General features: G+C 36.2%; 1 protein-coding gene across 1 annotated transcript in view; it reads right to left on the bottom strand.

Annotated features, from left to right (window-relative positions):
- The window catches only part of LOC132095640 (collagen alpha-2(IV) chain-like), a 97,774-nt gene that overhangs the window by 46,592 nt on the left and 26,870 nt on the right, over positions 1-24,312 (bottom strand). Inside the window, exon 4 of the mRNA XM_059500776.1 lies at positions 17,783-17,863. Coding sequence (XP_059356759.1) covers positions 17,783-17,863 — 81 coding nt within the window. The remainder of the gene's footprint in view (positions 1-17,782; positions 17,864-24,312) is intronic.

The raw sequence follows: 24,312 nt of genomic DNA on the forward strand, positions 1-24,312 counted from the left end.
TTTAAAGTTTTCCACAATTTTTTTACGCAGTCTTTCACAGATTGGAGAGCCTCTGCCCATCTTTACTTCTGAGAGACTCTGCTTCTCTAAGACAAAGCTTTTATAGCTAATCATGTTACAGACCTGATATCAATTAACTTAATTAATCACTAGATGTTCTCCCAGCTGAATCTTTTCAAAACTGCTTGCTTTTTTAGCCATTTGTTGCCCCCGTGCCAACTTTTTTGAGACCTGTAGCAGGCATTAAATTTTAAATGAGCTAATTAAGTGATCAGTTTAAACATTTGCTACGTTATCTATGTTCTATTGTGAATAAAATATTGGCTCATGTGATTTGAAATTCCTTTAGTTTTCATTTTATTAAAATTTAAAAAACGTCCCAACTTTTCCGGAATTCGGGTTGTACATTTAACATAATTTTTTTTAACACAACATTGATTATTTTATCCTTTAAACCCTAGCAAACAAAATCAAATGAATGCCACTTGGTGTAACTTCATAAAATTGCAGTTATGAAATAAATGACCAATTACTCTTTGGGTCACAATGTTTATGCAGAGTGGCACTTACAATGAAGCTGAAAGTAGCTGCCTTCTCTGAAATAGGTGACTAAATAAAGTGCCACAGGTGTTGTACCATTAAAACTGAAACAAATTCCCCTGCTCCATTTTCAAACAACTCCTCTTAACCTTAGAACCCAGAGCTAACAAATAATGCATATGTGAAAAAAATAATATATATTAGTCTGAAAATGAGTATGATATTTTACTTTGTATGGCCTTTGCAAAGTTGGCCTTCAGATGAAAAATGTAAATGCACACACCTGCTTTTTATTTATTTTACTTTTTATATATATTTTTTTCACATCTGACTCCAAACTTAGTGTGTTGTATATATTATATTTAATTGAATTTAATATTTCAGGTTAAAACACAAAGAGTAGTCAAGTTAGGCATCCCAGTCATCCACTCTGTAACATCCTGAAAGGACAGAGCCCGGGGCAAGCAGTGGGTGCACAACCAAACTGAATAAATAAATAGCAGCATCAACACACAAACCGACATATGTAGACTGTATTTGGGGAACCACTTGTTAACAGTACAATTTAAAAAGAAAGAAAGAAATAAAGAAAAAATATCTCAATGACACTCTCCAGCCATGATAAACTATTTGACATTCTCCTTATAACTAGCTTGGGCTCAGAGTATGCATTCTGCACAGCACAGCTACACTGGGATCCTGTGTTTGTTATACTTTTAATGTGTTTAGATTTGCCTGTAATTGGTCCAGATCTTCTTTTGGTCTCTGACCCACGTGCTGTCGCACGTGCGTCACACTGGATAAAGTATTTCAATAAAGAACGGAAGAAACAAGACATGAAAGATATTACATTAAACACTGCAGCAAGTAAACAGAGGGACTGCGGCTAAAATATTTTTCTCCAAATGGTTTTCATTTTGTTTTCCAGATGCCATTTGTTTACACATTTTATTCTTGTCTATGTGAACGCATGAGACGTCTGTGGTTCACATGTATTGGGAGGTCTGGCTGGGCCCCTTAATTTTTGAGGAGGCGCTTGTAGCCAGAGACACCTGCGGCATTGCCTCAAGTTTCAGGAATGAGCCCTCTGAGGCTCAGCACATGAGTGCAGACAGGATCCAGCTGTGATGCAAGTGAGAATGAGACTGGGGACCTGTGCTTTGGGAAGAACTAAACCACTTCAACCAGATGATCAATAACATTACAGACCCTTTACCTTTCATATCCTAACTGACATGACCTTGGGATTCAGAGCCCTGGTTTATAAAAGCAAACAACTCTTGAACTGGAAATATTAGGTTTCCTTTGAGGAAACCATGAAATGTTTATGTCACTTTAGGTAACATGTTGTTTTCATCTTTGGACTGATTATAGCTACAGTACTACATGTTTACTGAGTCTGGGTGGCAAACATTTAAATTTGTGTTACTTTTTTCCATAACAGGTATTTTAAGTCAAATATACATAACTTAAAGTAATATTCAAAGTTTAATGCAAGTTCTTTATAGGCTTCTATGGTTCTATGAAGATCCTTGAACATCCATGGATCCTTTAAAATGCAGAAAAGGTTCTTTATAGTTGAAAAATTTTCTTAAGATTTTTTAAATGTTCTTTAAAATGGTTATTTTACGAACTGTTCACTGAAAGGTTCTTTTGGAAAGAAAAACAGTTCTTCTATGGCATCAATGCCATAACACCATTGTGGAACCTTTCTTTTTAAGAGTGCATGTACTCTATGCAATATTGTTGATGAATGTTTATAATGTGAGTAGCATCACAAAGTATGCGATTTCTGTCTTTCCAGAAGATGTAGTTTAAACTACTACATTTATAAATAAAGAAATGCATTACTGCTTGAGCAAACAGGTAGTCCCACACCCAAACTCACATTAATGGTTGAGTCATTGCTATCATTTCCAGCCCAGTTATACCAATGGATTTCTTTTTAATTAGTGTCATCCTAATCCTAACATTCAATTAAAAAACAAACCAAATGTTAAACTCTCACAAGCATTACCTAGAATCAAAAAAGACATGTTGATTGTTCATCCAGTAGCTGGTTTAGTGCATAGCTTAGCATGCTTCTGCCACCCACTCCAGTCCCAGCTGTGCTAAAACATGGCTCACCAGCTGAACAACTGGCCAGCCTGGGCAGAGCTCCAAATGTGGGTGGACTGCAGCTTAATGAATTGCACTAAAGGAAATCACTCAAACACAAGTGTCTCAAACACAAGAGTCAATTGAGGGATAAGATCCATTGCTGATTTGGCCACCAAACTAATCCATAGATTACCCTGTGATTTCACTCCATACACTGTATCATTTGTAGCTTTCAGATGCCAGTATCATCAGCAAGCTGTCATGAAAAAATGTGAATTGAGCGTTACCAGCTCACAGCCATCATTGAGGGAATCAGGGGGGATTTGATACGGAACATATGGACAGTGTTCCTGAACAACCAGCATACTTTTTCCTTAATCCATTTTAAAGCCTATTCACACTAAATACTAATTTTCAGCACAGATTATCTATAAATTAATTTGGCAGCAAGTCCATTTTGAATTGGCAAACACTTCATTCAGGCATTTAAACTTTTTTACCCAATTAATTCGTAACTGAACTCAAAAGGTGTTTATTTGCATGGATATCTGACTAGACATTTTACTAGTATTTTTTTGATTTGATAAAATGCAGTAGAAACAATAATATTGTGAATGTGATGGCACAGCTGATTTTTCAGCAGCTATTACTGTATTAGCATATATATTTTCTCCCTGCATATATATTTTCCACATCAGATTTCTACACATACACTTCTAAAAATGTACTGTGTTGAAATTATGGTGATATTCCATTTGACAGCTGGAAATTATATACGGTTGAATGATTAAATACAGAACATCACATAATTGCTTCTTTATGACCACTATCTCTGATTCTTGTGTGTGGTCTCCTAATAAATTACAGCACTCCATTTTTTGGCCTGTGTGTTCGAACATTTCTTAGAAATGCAAGTGCTGTCCATTCCATGGTGTGTTTATCACAGTGACATTTAAGTGTGACATATGTAAGTGCAGAGGTGGAAAGAGTACAAAAATATTCTACTCAAGTAAAAGTACCATTACATTAATGAAATTTTACTTAAGTACAAGTAAAAGTACCAGTCTAAAAAATCCACTCAAGTAAAAGTAAAAAGTAGCTCATTTACAATTTACTCAGAGTAAAAATTACTTAGTTACATTTTAACCAGTGGGAGGGAGTCAAAAATGGGACAGACCAAGGGTGTCAAACTCAGTTCCTGGAGGGCCACAGTCCTGCACAGTTTAGATTTAACCCTAATTAAACACACCTGATCCAGCTAATCTAATCATTTAGGTTTATTTGAAAACTACATGATATGTGTGCTGGAGCAGGGTTAGGGCTAAACTCTGCAGGGCTACGGCCCTCCAGGAACTGAGTTTGACACTCCTGGGATAGGTCTATTAATCTCAAACTAGTTGTTTTTAATTAAAGGAATCAGTTATTTAGAATAATAAAACATTTGGGCTGTTATCTGGCAAATCAGTATCAACAAACTCATCTTTTCAATACAGAGGAAATGCAAAAGCTTCATCGGACGTGGCATTTAGATGTATTACACTGTTTAGTGCAGGACAAGAATGCATTTAACCTGCAGTTACAAATGCATGAATAATGTTTTGATATGCCAGACATAAAATGTTGAATACTCATTTGAAATTATAAAAACTTACTTATAAAAAAAAAAAAAAATCAAAAGATACTTTAAATGTGAAATTAAAATGGCCAGTATGTGTCAGCAAGTCACTGTTAATAAGTGAGTCATTGCGATTGAACCAAATCATTTAAACAGTTGATTCATTCAGAAACGAAACACTGTCATGTTGCTCAGAGATGCAAAAATTTGCTTTGGTGGTTGTGTTTGGAATACATTTTTGTTGTAGAAATAGAGCAAAAACAATGGCAATATGGTGTCTAAAACGCAAGTCTCTTAGTTTACTGTCCTGTTGTAAAAAAAAAAAAAAAAAAAATATATATATATATATATATTTATATATATATATATATATATATATATATATATATATATATATATATATATATATATATATCAGTGGCGGCTGCTGGTCTTTCAAAGAGGGGAAGCTCATTTTCGGCCTACATTATAACCCTCTGATGGTCTTCATTTGTAGTGACACTCGGGGTCTTTTTGACCCCAGACAATAACATTTCATTTTGTAATAGTAAAATATTTAAATTTTTTACAAATATAATTTTACTCTGTTCATTTATGTTTTTACTAAACTTTGTACAGTTTTTGGAGGATTTAAATCTTTTACATTTCTATAAATAAATAAATATTTATTTAAATAGGCTTTTTTTTTTTACAAAAAAAGAAAAAAGCATTTCAGGTAAAATTCACTTCATAAAAGACCCAGATTTCTAACTTTCATACATGGGGATACCATGGATAATTTTATAAGGTTTAATGTAAGATTTTTGCCCATTTTTGGGGAAATTCAGTTTAAAAATTTTAATAAATCACTTTAACCACTAGATGGCTATAGTGTGTGTGTGTGTGTGTGTGTGTGTGTGCGCACATTTTCAATCTGTCTTAGTTACCAATTTAATTTTGTGGTGGTTCTGCATTTTACAAATATCAAGAAATATTGCCGCAGTTTGTCTTTCGAATACACTTGAGAAATCTGCGATCATGGGACTGAGTGTGAAACAGCTTCACCGACTTCTTATGGTGCAGACCGCTGTCAGTCAAAAGGAGATCGACAGATCCTCCAATCATCACGCGGAAGCCCAGTCTTCATTCACCTCCAGAGACGCTGAGCGTCCGTGGGCGGGACATAATCGCAGCATTTATCCAATGACCGTCTAGCTTCGGAGCACTGAAAAAAACTGTTCAAAGCAGCCCCATCGAAGTCAATGGACGCTCGGCTTCAACAGGGAAATGCACTGTGACGCTACGGGAATGTATGAGAAGAAAATCGAGTCAGCCGACATGTAGCTGATTAACACAATACATAATACACAATACACAATAGTACATGTTTGACCGTTGGGTTTTTTTTTTACATTAGAGGGGAAGCTGAGCTTCCCTTGCAGTCTTAAAGAAATCCCCACTGATCTATATATATATATATATATATATATATATATATATATATATATATATATATGTATATGTATGTGTGTGTGTGTGTGTGTGTGATTATGATTTTTAGAGGAAAAGACAGCATTCTTTGTGTGATTTTGATTCTAAATGATTTTGATTGATTTCATTCTAAATGCATTTCAACAGACTGAATCACACAGTGAAAGAACACTCTAAATGCGCGCGTACATCATTAAAACAACAATTATGATATTATCGCAGACAATATATATCGCACACTCCGCACCAATCTTTTTGGCTAATTTGTGCAAAACCTCTTGCTAAAATGTCAAAGCACCATTTTAACCACCAATGCAATGACGCAATTATTTAGCTCACCTCTATATGCTTACGTGGGGTTGATGTCTTGTCGAGATTTTATAAACTGCTAGTTTGGTCTCCCTAGGCAAGCACAGCATACACAGCATAATAGAGCATACATATGGCCAGGGGTTCACTTCATTTCCTTGAGTTCAACTTCAGAATATGACGGGGTTTCGTTTTCAGCGGTGTCTGCACCACTAACGCCGGTTTTGTCCGTCTGCATCTTTCTTGTTATTTTAGCGCCAGTTTGCCCTCCTGCCCATTATTTACTGACATAGCTTCCAGGGAGCGATTTTTTTTTTTTACTCAGTAATTAATGTGTTTTAAAATGTAGCGAAGTACAATACTTCAAACAAAATATACTTAAGTAAAAGTAAAATTACAGATTAAAAAAAATACTTAAAAAAGTAGAAGTACACAAAAAAGCTACTCAATTACAGTAACGCGAGTAAATGTAAATTCGTTACTTTCCACCTCTGTGTAAGTGTGCATGGAAGCAGAACATGTGTGCATCAGGACATGTGTGAGAGGTCTGGGTGTGTGTCATACATGTATGGGAAACGTTCCTGTGGGCGGAAAGGCTCTGAGTAGAGAGAGAGAGAGGCATAACACGATCTGATTCTATTCGCTATGAAGTCATGAGAGACTGATATGCTCCTTCCTGTCCAGAAATAGATTATTGTAAACTCCCCAAAAGAGAAAGAAAAGGAATGACTGTCATAATGGGGAAATTATCCTTCACCCTTTTCCAAATTTTACTGTATGCTGAAGAATTAAGATTTCCCTTCACTGGAAGTAAGTCCTTGACCATTCTTTAAAAAACAACCCTATACTATTATCCTCCATCAAACTTTAAAATTGACACAATGCAGTCAGTCAGGTAACCCGTAATCCGTGGTTCGTTGCTCCAATAGGTTTCCACTGCTCCAGTGTCCAGTGGCAGCATGCTTTACACCACTCCTATTGTACTTCATGATTAGAAGGTAGCATGCTGCTGCTTGGCCATGGAAATACAGTACATTCCACAAGTCTCCCACTGCACAGTTATTGTAATGCCAAGCGAACTCTTCAGCTATGAAATCAGCAGAGCTTTGATCACCTTTACAGATAATTGCGCCCTGGTTACCTGTTTTGTGACTTCAAATGGTCTTTCACTTCATTTCTAATTGCAGTAATTCCTAAACTCTTCCATTTTATAATAATACCACTTACAGTTTATTGTGGAATATCTAGCAGAGATCAAATTTCACAAAAAAAAACAAAAAAAAAAAAAACAAAGTTGGTCCGCATTGTCAGGCATCGCAAAATGTTAATTCTGGACCCTGATCTGAGAGATGTAGAATCTTGGTATGATATATCTTGATCTTTTTTGGCACACTTGTACCCAAGCAACAATGCTCTGTGTTCCTCACAGTGTAGACAGATAAGCTATTTAGGAAGATGTTTAAGATAAGACTGACTGACTGGGAATCACTCCAAAGCAAGACTTCCTCTACAGGAAATGTACCTGTCTGAGACAGGCAGACAGATGTTTTGAACATACGTCAAACATCATGTGCATCTTTTCAGCTGTTTTCAGCTTGTTTCCTTTCAAGTCACTCATGGTGATTACAGTTAGATCACTGTTTAGACTGCCTATTGAGTGGAAACTGCTGGTCTAAATCCTGTGTTGAGACTAACACAAAAAGCCAGAGTCTTTAGTAAAACAGGGGCATCTTTATCATATAGCCTAAATAGACCACAGATATGCAAGTATGTAGCTGGAAAATAGGGTTTACTAGTCTACTGTGAATGTCATTACAGTATTTACCAGTCCCTTATGTCCTATTTGACAAAAGCACTGTAAATAGAGTTTTTACAACTCAAGGTCAGTTTCTTTCTTTTTTTTTTTTTGCATTCTAGTATATTGTGTTGTTTAAAGGAAATTGCACAGATCTGTGCCAAGAAACTATTCTGGCCCTAACATTTTCTTATTTGACACTGAAATATAAATATAAAGGAATGTTTGTCAAGGCAGGATAGGAACGTTTGTCCAAAACAATACGTTACATGTCCTTAAAGGAGACTAATCATCAAAGATGCAAAAACTCATATCACTTACTGACAGGAAGGAAGGAGCGGTCAGGATAAGCATTCACCATTTGGAATTTGTTATAGGCACTTTTTCAGTGAAGTTGTCAGGGTCTGTTTTTACAGCGAAACAACAATTTACTGCTTATACAGTTGGTACTAACAAGGTTTTGCCAGTCAGTTTTTCTGAAAGTTGGAAAAACCCTTCAAGTCTGAAAGTTATTGTTGCCATATGTAGTTTGCATTCTTGTGCATTTTAAAGAGATTCAATGTCTGAAGGTTATAAGGCTGATGTAGATAGATAGATAGATAGATAGATAGATTAAATAACCTTAAATAATTAATACACTACATGGTTGAGTACATAGTGAATGAGTATCTAGTTTATAAGAGCAGTGTATTTAATTTTAATGTCATTTGGGACGCAGCAACAGTTGTTTAGATCACACAAATACCACAAAAATAAATCTCTGTATTAAGTTTCATCTTGTGCTTCTTCCTGCATATAATGCTTCTTTTGTTTGTCTATGTGTGCTCTTTAAATCATAAACTACTTTTTCCAAGACTCCACAGCTGAATATGGAAAGGGCACAGGCGAGTGGAAGATTGTGATATTTAAAGGGAAAAAAAAAACGCTTTGAGCTGAATAACAAGAAAAGTCTCTTTCAGTACGGAGGCATGAGGAAATGAAGATGGCATTTAGAATTATTGTGGACTTGTGAGAAAACTTCCATACTACTACATGCGATCACAAAATAATAATAATGCTTGTTTCTTGCAGCCTGAATGAATTCATAGTCTTCATTTTCAATCCATTGTAACTGTAAAGAGTAAAGGCATGGACTAGAATAACAGACAATGAGAGCAAAACAGATACTGGAAATTCAGGAGCTCTACTGCATCCTCTCTCACACAGACACACGGAAGTCTATGAAAGGACATGCAGGATGCACAACTTATTTACATGAAACACGGATCCATTTATAGAGTATATGCATTTTACCCGCATCCAAAAAAAGACAGGCAAGAGGAACTCTGCCTCTTTCCCACCAACGTCAAACTATTATAAGAGCCAAGAAATTATCTGATGATAACGCATTGTATTACGGTTCCTTCTAAAATAAAGCTATATATCCTGTATACATGTCTTTTATTCAACATAGTGACACAGTTAATGTACTAACCTTCTGTCACTCATGTTCACTAAAGTATATAAAAAAATGTTTCCCATCAATGACAACTCATACCAAGAATGGTATCCCCTCCATATGAACCACTGGATGATTCTTTAAGATTCATTTTAAAAATACTCCTGTACATAAATCTAAATCACCAACCTATTGCAGTTGTATTATTTCATTTAATAAAAATTAACATTTAAGACTGTTTTATTAAGCCAATAAATAATAATTTAACATCCACAGTTCCTCTGGCCAAAAAATACATCTCTCAACTTAAATATTACTAACAAATGGCCCTGTCATTATCTTACAAATTAGTTTCACGTTTATTTCCTGTTGGCCTCACATGTCAAGGCCGGACAGCAGAGGGTCACAAGGGACCCAGTGGGAGATATGAACTGTGTCCAGACATCTGTGAGGTTGTTTTTACAAACATAATTCATGAGCGCATACATCAAACTGTGTACTATACAAAGAGTGGTAAAAGTGCTAAAGCAAGATGCTGACAGATTGTGGAAGCAACAAAACTGTGAAATTTGATAGTACTTTTGTATGGAATACATTTTATTTTCTTGTGCTGAGTTTGCACCCACAACACTGAGGTGTTAAAGGGTATTTTATTTTCAATTTGGCTTTATGTTAAGTCCCTGTATATGACTAACAGCACAAAGCATTTCAACCATGTGATTGATATAACAACGTAAATCCTGTTGTGTATTAAAACTATAAATCACCAGTAAAAAGCTTACTTACATATAACAGAATGTCAAACTGAACAGAAATATGACTATACATGTACGTCAGAAATACAAACAGGGAGTGTTTGTCTGCGATTCCTTCCCTTCTATGTTTTCATTTATTTTTAACAAAAGGAAAAATGTCTTCTGGAATGAGTGCCTTATAACTTTAGAAGCCTTGGCCCTTATTATATGACTCAACAGAACAATCAAACCCTTTTTCCTGATCCTGTACAGTGCAGGGAAAAAGTCCACTGAACTGACATCTCAAGTCATACTCACAAGGCCCTTCATATCCAATGGTTTGCTAAGGAATGTATTTCCTCTCTCTCCCACCCTCCCTAAGGAGTTTTACTTTTACTGCAGAAGACGAAAGGTCGCAGATATGGTGAACAAGCAAACACATCTTGTAAAGCTCTGTCAAGAACCTACAATTCAATCTGGACTGTACTGTAAAATATTTTAAATGAAAAATAAAAAAACAAAGCCATCCTACTTTTTTTTTGTGTACTTTAGGCTCAGTGTGTAATTAGTTCAATATGAGCTTAATAAACTTGGAAAATAGTGCTGTCAAATGATTAATCGCGATTAATTGCATCCAAAATAAAAGTTTTTCTTTACATAATATATGTGTGTATACTGTGTATATTTATTATGAATATATGAATACAAACACATGCATGTATATAATTATGACTTTTTTTTTAATATGTTAAATATGTTTATATATAATATAAAATAAAAGAATATAAATATATGCACATAAATACAAAATTGAATTTTTTTTCTAAATATTTACTATATGTGTATGTATTTATATAAACATAATAAATATACACAGTACACATACATATATTATGTAAATTAAAATGATTAATCGTGATACTTAAACTTAAAAACTTATGATATTTCACGTTCAATACACTTACTTTAGAACACTTTAGAATAAGGTTCCATTAGTTAATGTTAGTTAATGTATTTAACATGAACAAACAATGAACAATACATTTATTACTGTATTTATTAATCTTTGTTAATGTTAGTTAATGAAAATACAGTTATTCATTGTAAGTTCATGCTAATTCACAGTGCATTAATTAATGTTATACTACATGGCCGTTGAATGCTTGATTCTGATTGGCTGACGAATGTTCTGAGGTATGCAATTATTTTCAGGGAAACACATGGTGAACGTACTTCCTGGCAGCTTACTTGACCGCATTACAGTTCGATATCACTTCACATCGTTGACTGTAATAACAGTCACACAGTTTGCACAAAAAGGTGTTGTCATCTCTGCACTGACGATTTTATCAGTTAGCCTATATAGTGTAGCAGCTTAAAGGGTTAGTTCATCGAAAAATCTAAATTATGTCATTAATAACTCACCCTCATGTCGTTCCAAACCCGTGAGACTTCCGTTTATCTTCAGAACACAGTTTAAGATATTTTAGATTTAGTCCGAGAGCTCTCAGTCCCTCCATTGAAACTGTGTGTATGGTATACTGTCCATGTCCAGAAAGGTAAGAAAAACATCATCAAAGTAGTCCATGTGACATCAGAGGGTCAGTTAGAATATTTTGAAGCATCTAAAATACATTTTGGTCCAAAATGTGGCTGACATTAAAACAAACCAATATCCAGACATGGGGACTTGTGACTTGGTAACTTGGACTCGAGTCGACTTGAGTCGCTATTTTTATGACTTGTGACTTGACTTGACAAAAAATAAAATACTTGAGACTTGACTCGGACTTTGAAGTTAAAGACTCGGGACTTGACTTGACTTGAGACACGACTACTTGAATGACTTGAGTGTTAATCACATCATGTTTTCAGTTTGAATATAAAATATATAAATTATTTGTAAAAATAAAGTTGATTACTCAGCTGGAGCGCAGGCTGAAAATAGCGCATAGGAATAGCGTTGTCATGACTGGATCAGGACACTATTATCAGTCATGCCCTCTCTACCTTACGCACACCACGCCCACTTAGATCAGATATCACATCACATCAACATCAGCCTGAGGGGTACCGAGGGTCATCGCTTTTGTCTTCAATAGTTCGCGCCTAAAAATGCGTGGAAAACGCTATGCGCGCCGCTTTCTCCTTCTTTCCAAAGCACTCGGGCAGTTGCGCCCCTGGGGCGTCTGCCGTTGCTAAGCAACCATGACGCGCTCTCTCTCCATGGAGACGCGGAAATTTCAGCAAAGGATAAATGGATTTGCAGCACAAAAAAATCGCTTGCAGTAGCTCTGCTACTAAATTTATTTCAAAATGGCAATCCATATACAGCTATGATCAGCTGTTCCTTCATCTTGGCTTTCAACATTGTTATGGGAAAGGATGAAGCTGAATGTTTAGTTATTGTCACATGACCCTCGCGACAGCGTTGCTTCCATTATGAACGTGCATACCGCGCGCCTACATTGGAAATAACAAACTTGCGCGCGCAAAAGACGAGATATGTGAACGGCCCCTAATGATCCGCTAGCAGGCCGTCAAAAAAACGCATTCCAGGGGCGGCGCTAGGGCTGGGCTAAGGAGGCTTAAGCCCCGAATATTTTGTTACCTTGTCTTTCTCATAGAGCAAAACAATTAATCAGAAAAACAAATGTGAATAAGACTACAGCTGCCGCGATTACCTAATCATGAGAAGTGCATATTACAGTTTTATATATATATATATATATATATATATATATATATATATACAGTACAGACCAAAAGTTTGGACACACCTTCTCATTCAAAGAGTTTTCTTTATTTTCATGACTATGAAAATTGTAGAGTCACACTGAAGGCATCAAGGGCTATTTGACCAAGAAGGAGAGTGATGGGGTGCTGCGCCAGATGACCTGGCCTCCACAGTCACCGGACCTGAACCCAATCGAGATGGTTTAGGGGTGAGCTGGACCGCAGACAGAAGGCAAAAGGGCCAACAAGTGCTAAGCATCTCTCGGGGAACTCCTTCAAGACTGTTGGAAGACCATTTCAGGTGACTACCTCTTGAAGCTCATCAAGAGAATGCCAAGAGTGTGCAAAGCAGTAATCAAAGCAAAAGGTGGCTACTTTGAAGAACCTAGAATATGACATATTTTTTTTTTAGTTGTTTCACACTTTTTTGTTATGTATATAATTCCATATATAATTCCACATGTGTTAATTCATAGTTTTGATGCCTTCAGTGTGAATCTACAATTTTCATAGTCATGAAAATAAAGGAAACTCTTTGAATGAGAAGGTGTGTCCAAACGTTCGGTCTGTATTGTACATAACAAAAAAGTGTGAAACAACTGAAAAAAAAAGTCATATTCATATTCTATACTTTGAGAGAGAGAGAGTGTGTGTGTGTGTGTGTGTGTGTGTGTGTGAGAGAGAGAGAGAGAGAGAGAGAGAGAGAGAGAGAGAGAGAGAGAGAGAGAGGAGAAATGTAACAAAGTTTAATGTTGTATTTAAACTGTGTTTGAGAGAGAGAGAGAGGTGTTCAGAGAGGAGTCTGTTGGATGTTTAGCTGTTATTTGTTTTATGGACTCAATGTTGAAAATGTAAAACCTTTCAAACACTGTTGGCAGAAGTGAAAAATAAATAATTTAATGAAGTTAAAATTTTGTTTGATTCCATGATGTATTTTACTGAACATGAGTATTTACAATGCAAATCCAAATTATTTTAATTTACTGACAGTTACTTATATCTTGTCTTTTAACTTTATTAAGATCAGATTCTGCAGGTAAAATAACAATATTAAGGTGACTTGACTTGGACTTGACTTGACTTACTACAGGACTTGACTTGACTTGACTTGACATAGCTTGTGACTTGACTTGACTTGCCCAAGAAAAAAATACTTGGGACTTACTTGAGACTTGAAGGTTAAGACTTGAGACTTACTTGAGACTTGCACATGTGTGACTTGGTCCCATCTCTGCCAATATCCCAGAGTAATTCATGTACACAAACAGTACACTGACTGAACTGCTGTGAAGAGAGAACTGAAGATGAACACCGAGCCGAGACAGATAATGGACAAAAGACTGAATCGTTCTCGAGTCAAGAACCGTTTCTGTCAGACGCTTTCGATTCGAGAACCGAGGAGCTGATGATACTGCGCATGCATGATTCAGCGTGAAGCAGACTGACACACAGAGCATCTGAACCGAACTGATTCTTTTGGTGTTTGATTCTGAACTGATTCTGTGCTAGTGTTATGAGCGCGGGTAAACCGAAGGCTTGAATGAAGGGCAATCATCGCCAATGACGCCATTACGTCGAGCGCAAAAGAACCGGTGAACCGTTTTCTTCAACCGGTTTATTGAATCGAACTGTCCGAAAGAACTAATAGTGATCCGAAAACCGATGAGTCAATCTTTTGTTTGTTATCTGGCTCGGCTCAGTGTTCATCTTCAGTTCTCTCTTCACAGCAGTTCAGTCAGTGTACTGTTTGAGTAAATTAATTACTCCGGGATATTGGTTTGTTTTAACTCAGAGGGAGTGTCAGCCACATTGAAAAAGTTAACAGCTTAAGTCATTTGTGGATTAACCACATCAACTCTGGGGACCCACCGGTGGGTCCAATATTGCATATGCCTAATTCTCAAAAAATCTAAATAACAGCTCAAGTGGTTAATGCGTATTGGAGATGTGATCCAATATTTCAGTTCGATTTGGTGAACTGGTTTTAAAAAAATCCGGTTACATCGATTGATTTGTTTGCGAACCGGATATGACAAACTGATTTGTTTTGAACTCTCACAACAGACACTGAAGAGAAGACAATGATGAATAAAGTCATAGTTTTTGCTATTTTTGGACCAAAATGTATTTTCGATGCTTCAAAAAATTCTAACTGACCCTCTGATGTCACATGGACTACTTTGATGATGTTTTACTTACCTTTCTGGACATGGACAGTATACCATACACACAGTTTCAATGGAGGGAATGAGAGATCTCGGACTAAATCTAAAATATATCTCATGGGTTTGGAAGGACATCAGGGTGAGTTATTAATGACATAATTTAGATTTTTCCCTTTACCCTTTAAAGGCTACACATGACATTTCCCACTAGCAAGGTAATAACAGACACTTCAGCAGAAGAGTGTTTTGAGACGCACAGAGGTACGTTAGCCTAATTCACACAAGCTCTCTCTCTCTCTCTCCTGTGTGTGTGTGTGTGTGTCTCTGTCGCTCTCTTTCTAATAACTTAATTAATAACTGCATTAGAAAGCTATCAACGGCTCAAGCCTCCATTACCAGCTTTATAATGATGTTTTGGAGCTAGGAAAAGAGCCATTTGATGAGACGCAGAATAAATAATCTTACTCACAATAGCGATTTAAGTACGATTTAATTAACAGAAAAATAAAGCTCTCTCCTGTCTATTGTCTGACGCTGCCCATCTTGTTACCTCATTATTGTTTTATTTGTTAGCGATTGAGTTATTAGAAAAATAATGCACACCTGAGGTGGTGATGTGGTCACGATGCAAAGTGAAAATTATTTCTTAATAATTCAACGGTCCGGAGTCAATTACTCTGCTTATACTATGGTTACCACACCTCAAGACATCGATCTGATGATTTATTTAAAGGGATTCGTCTGGTTTTTGTACTTAAATTGCTATTGTGAGTAGGACTATTTCTTCCGCGTCTCATCAAATGCCTCTTTTGTTAGTTCCAAAACGTTGTTTTAAAGCTGGTAATGGAGGCTTGAGTCGTTGATGACATTCTAATGCAGTTATTAATGAAGTTAATAACTGCATAGAAAAGAATTATTTATAGAAAAATAATGCACACTCGAGGTGTAACAGCCACTCCGCGTCGTGACCCCATCACCACCTCAGGTGTGCATTATTTTTCTAATAATTCAACGGCCTGTTGTCAATTTTTTCTTAACAAGCTTAACAAGTACAACTTTTGATTTGAATAATGGATTAGTCAATGTTGAAATTAACACTAACTAAGATTAATAAATGCTGTAGAAGGATTGTTCTTGCTTACATCATGTTAACTAAAGTAGTTAACTAACATTAACTAATGGAACCCTATTCTAATGTGTTACCTACTTATTGTATATCTTTATAGAAAAATATGTTTGTTTAGAAGTGTTGTACAAGCAAATACCAATATCATTTATCACCTGTCCATTGAAATATGTAACCCTGGACCACAAAACCAGTCTTAAGTCGCTGGGGTATATTTGCGTAATTGTCACGGATCGTAAGAGGCGAAGACTCAAGTGCAGGCAGATGAGGAGTCTTTATTTATAAATCACCAAAATAAACAAAACACACTGAACCAGAGCAACATTTCATGCTTACAATGAGACATAAACTGAACACAGAGCAGACAGACATCAAAGGCACGAACCGGCACATATGTGAGACAAACAAGCCCAGGACAGAAAACACAGGGAGCTTATAAACAAGAGGCAATCAGGTAAACAGCTGGGACAAATTAAATCAAAGAATAAGGTAACAAGAGAACAGGTGAGTGGAGTTTAGGGGAATGGAGTCCAGAAGAAAGGGAGAAACACAGATGGAGCAACTACAACAATAATGAGGTAATAAGATGGGCGGGGTCAGACAATAGACAGGAGAGAGCACATGGCACCAAACAAACACAACATAAGCCATGTGTTCAAAGAAAGACAGTGTCATATGATAGCCATCCTGGGCCCACCAGCTGAAGACTGTGACAGTAATAGCCAAAAAAAATAATTTTATGGTCAAAATTATTGATTTTTCTCTCATGCCAAATATCATTGGGATATTAAGTAAAGATCATGTTCCATGAAGATATTTTGTACATTTCCAATCATAAATATATCAAAACTTAATTTTTGATTAGTAATATGCATTGCTAAGAACTTCATTTGGACAAAATTAAAGGTGATTATTAAAATTTTTCTGCACGGTCTGACTGCAGATTTTCAAATTGTTGTATCTCTGCCAAATATTGTCCGTTCTTAACAAACCATACATCAATGGAAAACTTATTTATTCAACTTTCAGATTTTGTATAGATCTCAATTTCGAAAGAAATTACACTTAAGACTGGTTTTGTGGTCCATGATCACACACTGGATTTTATTTCTTCCATGCTGTGAGATTAGAACAAAAAATAGTGTATTTCTTGAAGAATTTCCACTAGTTCTATGTTTTGCATTGTGGATAAATGGCAGTGTATTCAAATTCATCACAGTAGCATAGAAGAGATAAAGATGCTGAGATTGGCTAGGACAAAGTCCTTTTAGGCAAGTCGTGCCACTCGGCCGCCATCTTGGCAATGCCTCCGGGCAGCTATTTCAAATTAACAAGACCAGGCTCCTATCTAAATGAATGGGCAGAGAGTCAGAACTGCACTTTCACTGGTCACCGGGACATAAAAACTGCATGTATAGAAACAGCAGTAAAATATAATAAAAATAGCTGAAAAATGTTGATGACTTTGCACCAAAATAAGGTTTAAAACGCCTTTTCCCCCACAGGTTATACTTTTACTACGCATGCCCAAGGGTTCCTGAACTGTGCACATACGTCAGTGGAACCAGACGATAGGCTTAAATGTTTCCTGGCTTGACTGTTAAAAGCAGATGATTGGCTTTCCAGCGGGAGGGGCGGGACATGTGCATCCAACCGCCCTCTTGGCCGTTACGGGTTTTCCTTATGTAGTTGTATTGAGGATTGAGGAAGTGGCATGTCTCTTATAAATTGTCTCTGGCTAGGATGAAACTTACCCTCGCACCCTTCTCAGGAAAACACTGACACCCTCCACTGCAGTCTCTCCCCCCACATGGTCCACCACTCTTCTTCACTCCCTGAGAAAGAGGGATAAAAAGACAATGGTAAGATGGCACAGTTGGAGATTGTTGGGTTATGTGCTTATTCGGTGCCAACAGATGTTATGCCATGTGAAATGATGAAGTGCATTTGATTTATAGAATATTTAGCATTGTACATAACAGACATGAATGCTGAAAGTTGTGATGTAGGGCTAGAGGCTCTCACAATGCTTTCGTTTTTCTAATGTGCCAGCTTGATGTGAATCCCCATCATGTTCCAGACACTCTCATGACTCATGGTCAAACCATGCCACTCAACAAATCCTTCATTTTTTTGTCTTCCTTTTTTTATGCAGGGCATTTAGAAGACAATTTTAAAAAATACTGATGAGAAAGGTTCTAATGAGGTTTTATAAGGTCTTACTTAAACCAACTCAACTACTTACAATCACATACAAAAATCATCAACCACTTACAGTATCTTGCATTTTTATTTTGGAAGAAAATAAGTGGTTGATGGTTTGTTTTAATAAAACTAACAGATTTTCCTTCTGTTATGTATAAATCACATTAATTACATTATTTTTGATACTTATGTATAGGTTTTATTGCTTAACCCAATACCAGACTATGTCAATATTTATATACATTTACAATATTTTTGAACTAAAATCTAAACAGTGAACATTAGTGTCATCGAAGAACATGAAAGGGATGCTATATAAAATGTATGTGATATGTCAAATATGTACAGTACTGTGCAAAATTTTAGGCCATTATTATAAAAAAGGCAGTTATTTGTATTTTTTTTTTTTTTGCTGTAATGTGTCAACAGGAAATAACAGTTGTTTCCAAACATTCATTCTGCCATGAATTGTATTAAATCTGCCATGAATTTTAATAATCCAGTGAGATTTGTACAGGCACAAGGAGTCTCACCACTGATCTCACCATAATCGAGTCTATGTATATATATATATATATATATATATATATATATATATATATATATATATATATATGTGTCATTTAAAACATGACTTAGCTGGACTATATAGCTTGAATTTATTGCCGACTAAAGCATTTTCGTTGTAAAGAAAAGTTAATTTATAACTTGTGACATTAATTAACTGCAAGAATTCAGTTTAAAGGGGCTGTAAATGAACACTACTGAACTAATGAATACATTACTTATTTAAAAAAGAAATTTTGATGGGGGACCTTATTTATCAGAGGGTCTCATTCTATGATGGCAGCATGTCTGCTCACACCTACACACTGATCCCAAAGATTGCTGAAACAGTCCTGTGTGTCTATGAAACATTTAAGGCCAAGCCAAAACTGTCTGCTTTTTTCCTTGCTGTGAGACAAAGTGATTCAGATACATTTTGCCTTGTTGTCTGATATGAGATGCTTTGAAAGCAACAAAGGCCACATTGAGCCTCCTGCCTCAAGTCACAAAGAATTCTTTTAAATGAGACCTCAGACGGATTCATGATCCCCTAACAGACGAAAAATAAAGTTGCATTTCCTTCCTTTCAAATATTCATACTGCAGAGCCCAGATTTATAATCAAATTAAACATTTAAATACTGAATATTTCTCAAAAATATAAAATATTAAAAAGACTTCATATCAAACAAATGGTGGCTTTACTTGTATTAATGGTCTTCTCTGAGCACTGTAAGTCCTGAAACAATGCATGCAGATGACTCCATAGGGAAGCATTGTTTTATGGAAGGTGGGAAAGATGAAGAACTAAACAGTAGCACAAATGCCATGGCAGCCTAAACAATGAGTGTAAGACTGGCCAGTTTCAGTTTATTGCTAAATAGTTGATGATTACAGCAGATGATGAGAGGAGTATTGTGTTCTATCCTGTTCCACCCCACGCTTTCCCCACAAAAAATGACCTTTTCCACTGCAACCTGGAAAAACATTTCCCAACAAGCCTGAGACATAGATAATCTGATTAACATTTGTACACTCCGCACACAAGCCGTGAAAAAGGTCTGGAGTATGCACTCTGACGTGTGTTTTTATGCATGGAGGTTCGAGGTTTTCCAAATCAAACCACTAGAGGACAAAGGGTAATGAGTAACAACTCTAAATTATGACAGAAAAGACTTGCTCACAGTAGCTCAGTTTCCTTTCATCCGGTCATGCAATGCCAATACTATGACAGGAGCTGAGAGTTATTTCTACATTGTGGTTGAATAATAAACTGCTATCATCATTTATTCACCCTCATGCCATTCTAAACCTGTATGTTTTTCTTCTGTTGGAGCACATAGAAAGATATTTTGAATAATGTTTGGTTACAAAACACTGGACCCCCTTTGGCTTACTTTATATGCACCAAAAAAAATAAAAAAATAAACAATAAAACATACAAATCATACAATACAGTCTTCAGGGTCACATGATCTTTCAGAAATCAGTCTAAAATGCTGATTTGCTGCTCAATAATCATTTATTATTTATTGAAAAAAAGTTGTACTGCTTAATATTTTTGTAGAAACACAAAGTAAACTCTTTACCTTTAAAGTGAAAAAAAAAAAATAATAATCCACAATGAATTGAAAAAAGTAACAATTGAAAAAAGTAAACAATACATTTCTTTCCCAAAAAGTGGGAAAAAAGTGACATTCTAATGTTTAAATGTACTTTGGGCAAAACTCAAGCCCACATGATAGAAAGCACTTAGAGTGTGCAGTCTGTTCATTTCTCACAGGAAGGTCAGGAGTCTGTTTGTTAAGCCTTTGGCTTTGACTAAAAAAGAAAAGAAAAACAATACCACACAAAAACAGATTTGTTACTGCAGATTTGTTACAGACAAAGATTTGTTACTGCACAGGTCAGACATGTCCCAGACGACACTGGCCACAAAAGCAATAATGAAACTAAACAACAAAGGCATAGATAAATGAGGACCGAACTGGCAATTGTCTAACTATGAAGCTCAAAGTCACATTCATAGAAAACAGTGCAGAGAAATCATGCACACACTTGGTTCAAGCTTAGTCAAAAACCAACCACCGGCCACTTCACCTTTAAGTCTCTTTTTACATTCTGTAGAAATGCCTATTTCAAACAAACCATACAGAACTCAGCTGTAGTGTGAAAACATGTTATGTACTTGTACATGTTATGTAGAGTTTTTAAATTGCCAGGCATATTTATGGTACATATTTCAAAGGCATCTTGTTGTTATGTAGTAGGAAGTTGAATGTTCAATAGGCTCCATTCATTCAAAGACATTTTAAGCCTCCTTAAATAAAAGACAGAGAGAAGTCTATGCTCCATTCCAGAGCCCTGACTTCAGCCTGAAACTATCTGCATTCATCTGCAATGATCTTTCAACAATTATGCCCAAATTACATATAATCAAAGTCTCTCAGACTTTATCTGTTAATAGCTGAATTTTAACACATGCAGCAAATAACGACGTAACAAATAACCCAGTGTTCCTTTTTATTAAGTATTGCTACAGAGAGATTCTGAAGTACACAACACTTTAGCACACTGTATAAAGAATATTTATTATGAGAATATTTATTTATGTGGCAATTTGACAGTATGCATAAACCCTTGTTTAGTCAATAAATTCTCTATGCCTAGATTTTATGAAGAAAGATCCTATAGTGTCAGAGAGATTAATGTGTCTAATAAACAGAAAAGAGTAAGATAACAGTGATCTGTGTCCTTTTCCTCCTTGAGACACAACCTGTCCTCTCCTGCAAGCTCCCTATGGCCTTGTTTTGACTACAGAGTGAGTGTTCACTGCTCCTTCTTTAAACATTTTGATAAATGGAAACTATTACTTTTGCATTATGCTGTATATCAACTGGCATAACATAAACTTTAATAAGTGCACCTTCAAGACACAAAGATTTTTTTGAAAGCATCATTTTAAATTAATATCAGCAGTTCCACTGGGTGGTCCAAACAATGAGACGTGATTTGGTTTGATGTGTCTTTTTGGACATCACCATTCGTGGGGTTTACTAGACACCCTGGTGATATTGTAAAGACTTAAGCACTGTCTGTTTACATAACTGTGTGGGCACATGGCAGGAATGCAATATTACGATAAAGAGTAAGAAACATCCATTTATGGCTGTCAGTATTTGCCTGTATACACAACGATAACATGACTCATACTGTTCATAATGAACCAGTCATATCTCTCTGTGGTTAACCACAAAACCATTATTCCCACAAGCATTCCAACACTGTTGTCCAGCCTTAACCAAACCATTGAACAGGTGTCTGGTACGCACAAGGATCCAGATGATTCAGGCCCTTTCCTCTGGACAGTGAAATTGGCTTGAAGACTGATCAAAAACACAAGGAAATAAACAAATACAATATGTTCTTGATTTATACTGATTCAGTCATGGTAGTCGGCATGTTTAATATATCATGGATGAATGAAGGCTGCAAGAGACCATTGATCTATATATATAACTGGATCGCTCATCGCGTTCTAAACTGCCAGCAGGCAGTGAACCCACCGGAAGTGTTCGATCCACCATCTTACTAATCCCCACCAGCAGAGAGCACCATTGAGTCACATGCAAACCGCTGACCTACTCTAAAATTAGATTTTGAAGCAAATCAGTCAAACAGGATTATTTTTTATGTTGTATGTTAATAATTATTTACTTCAGGTGTTATCTGTAATGTTTATGGTCTTTTTGGGCAGGATAAGCGATATATTTAAACCGATTAGGTAGGTTTGTCTGCTGCGCACTGACGACACAGGTAACTGATCCATGACAAAATATAGCCAATTTCTTTATGAACATATCGTTTGCATGTAAAATGTTAATAATTAATTTAACCACTGTTTAAATCATTACCTGCTTCAAAATGAACGCTGTTAATGAAATAATTGTTGATTTGCACTTAGCGCCGAATTACAAATATAAACACTAACAAAATAAAAAAATTATCGCCAACTGGTTCTTTCGGACAGTTCGATTCAATAAACCGGTTGAAAAAAAAACTGCACTCAACGTAATGACGTCATTTGCGATGATTGCCCTTGATTTAAGCCTTCGGTTTACCCGCGCTCATGACACTAGCACAGAATCAGTTCAGAATCAATCACCAAAAGAATCAGTTCGGTTCAGACGCTCTGTGTGTCAGTCTGCTTCACGCTGAATCACGCATGCGCAGTATCATCAGCTCCTCGGTTCTCGAATCGACACGTCTGAAGAAACGGTTCTTGACTCGTGAATGAGTCAATCTTTCATTCGTTATCTGGCTCGGCTCGGTGTTCATCTTCAGTTCTCTCTTCACAGCAGTTCAGTCAGTGTACTGTTTGAGTAAATGAATTACTCCGGGATATTGGTTTATTTTAACTCAGAGGGAGTGTCAGCCAAGTTAAAAAAGTTAACAGCTTAAGTAATTTGTGGATTAATGCTTATTGGAGACGCAAACCGTTTCAAACGACTCAGTTCGATTTGGTGAACTGGTTCAAGAAGAACCGGTTAAATCAAATGGTTCGCGCTCACAACAGACCCAGAAGAGAAGACAATGCTGAATAAAGTCGTAGTTTTTGTTATTTTTGGACCAAAATGTATTTTTGATGCTTCAACAAATTCTGACTGACCCTCTGATGTCACATGGACTACTTTGATGATGTTTTTCTTACCTTTCTGGACATGGACAGTATAACGTACATACATTTTCAACGGAGGGACAGAAAGCTCTCGGACTAAATCTAAAATATCTTAAACTGTGTTCAGAAGATGAACGGAGGTCTTACGTGTTTGGAACGACATGAGGGTGAGTCAGTAATGACATAATTTTCATTTTTGGGTGAACTAACCCTTTAAGCAGTGAGTTACTGTAAGTCAAAGCACGGGGAACACACTCCATATTGTTAGGTGATCGAGGCAGGAAACATTTAGGATGTTTAGTTTTTTTTTTTTTTTTGGAACCATTAGCCAAAATTTTTACCAAAAAAATAATAAAAAATAAGACATTGCAAAAGATATTGCAAAATACTGTAGGGGTTGCAGTTTGAAAAAAAATATGCTAATGGCTGTTCCCAGATGACAGCCTCGTAAGGGGGAATTGGGACATCCTTTCTGTTAACAAATCTAGGTTGGAAGCAGCCAGAACTGAACGCTTAGTTGTTTTTCATTTTCCCTCAGACATATTAAGTGCAATTTGTTCTTTTTCAGTATGTGCAATGTTTTACACATCAAGCTCCCATTAAGAAAAAGTCACCAAGTATAGCATTATCGGTTTCTTTGGACATTATATTCTTGAAATAATGTATAAATATCAAGTTCCATGGGTATGGTTTTTATTTCAAGTAGCAAGGTATACAGTATAACAAAGGTATTGCCAAGTGATACCATCACTGTACCATGGCATCACCACTGTACCTTTTTTGTAAAGGTCATTTTCTGTCTATTAGAAATGCTATGAATTATAGAGTATTTCCACTAATGTAGCAACAAAAAATT

The sequence above is a fragment of the Carassius carassius genome, chromosome 19, assembly GCF_963082965.1.
Source record: "Carassius carassius chromosome 19, fCarCar2.1, whole genome shotgun sequence".
Lineage (NCBI taxonomy): Eukaryota > Metazoa > Chordata > Actinopteri > Cypriniformes > Cyprinidae > Carassius > Carassius carassius.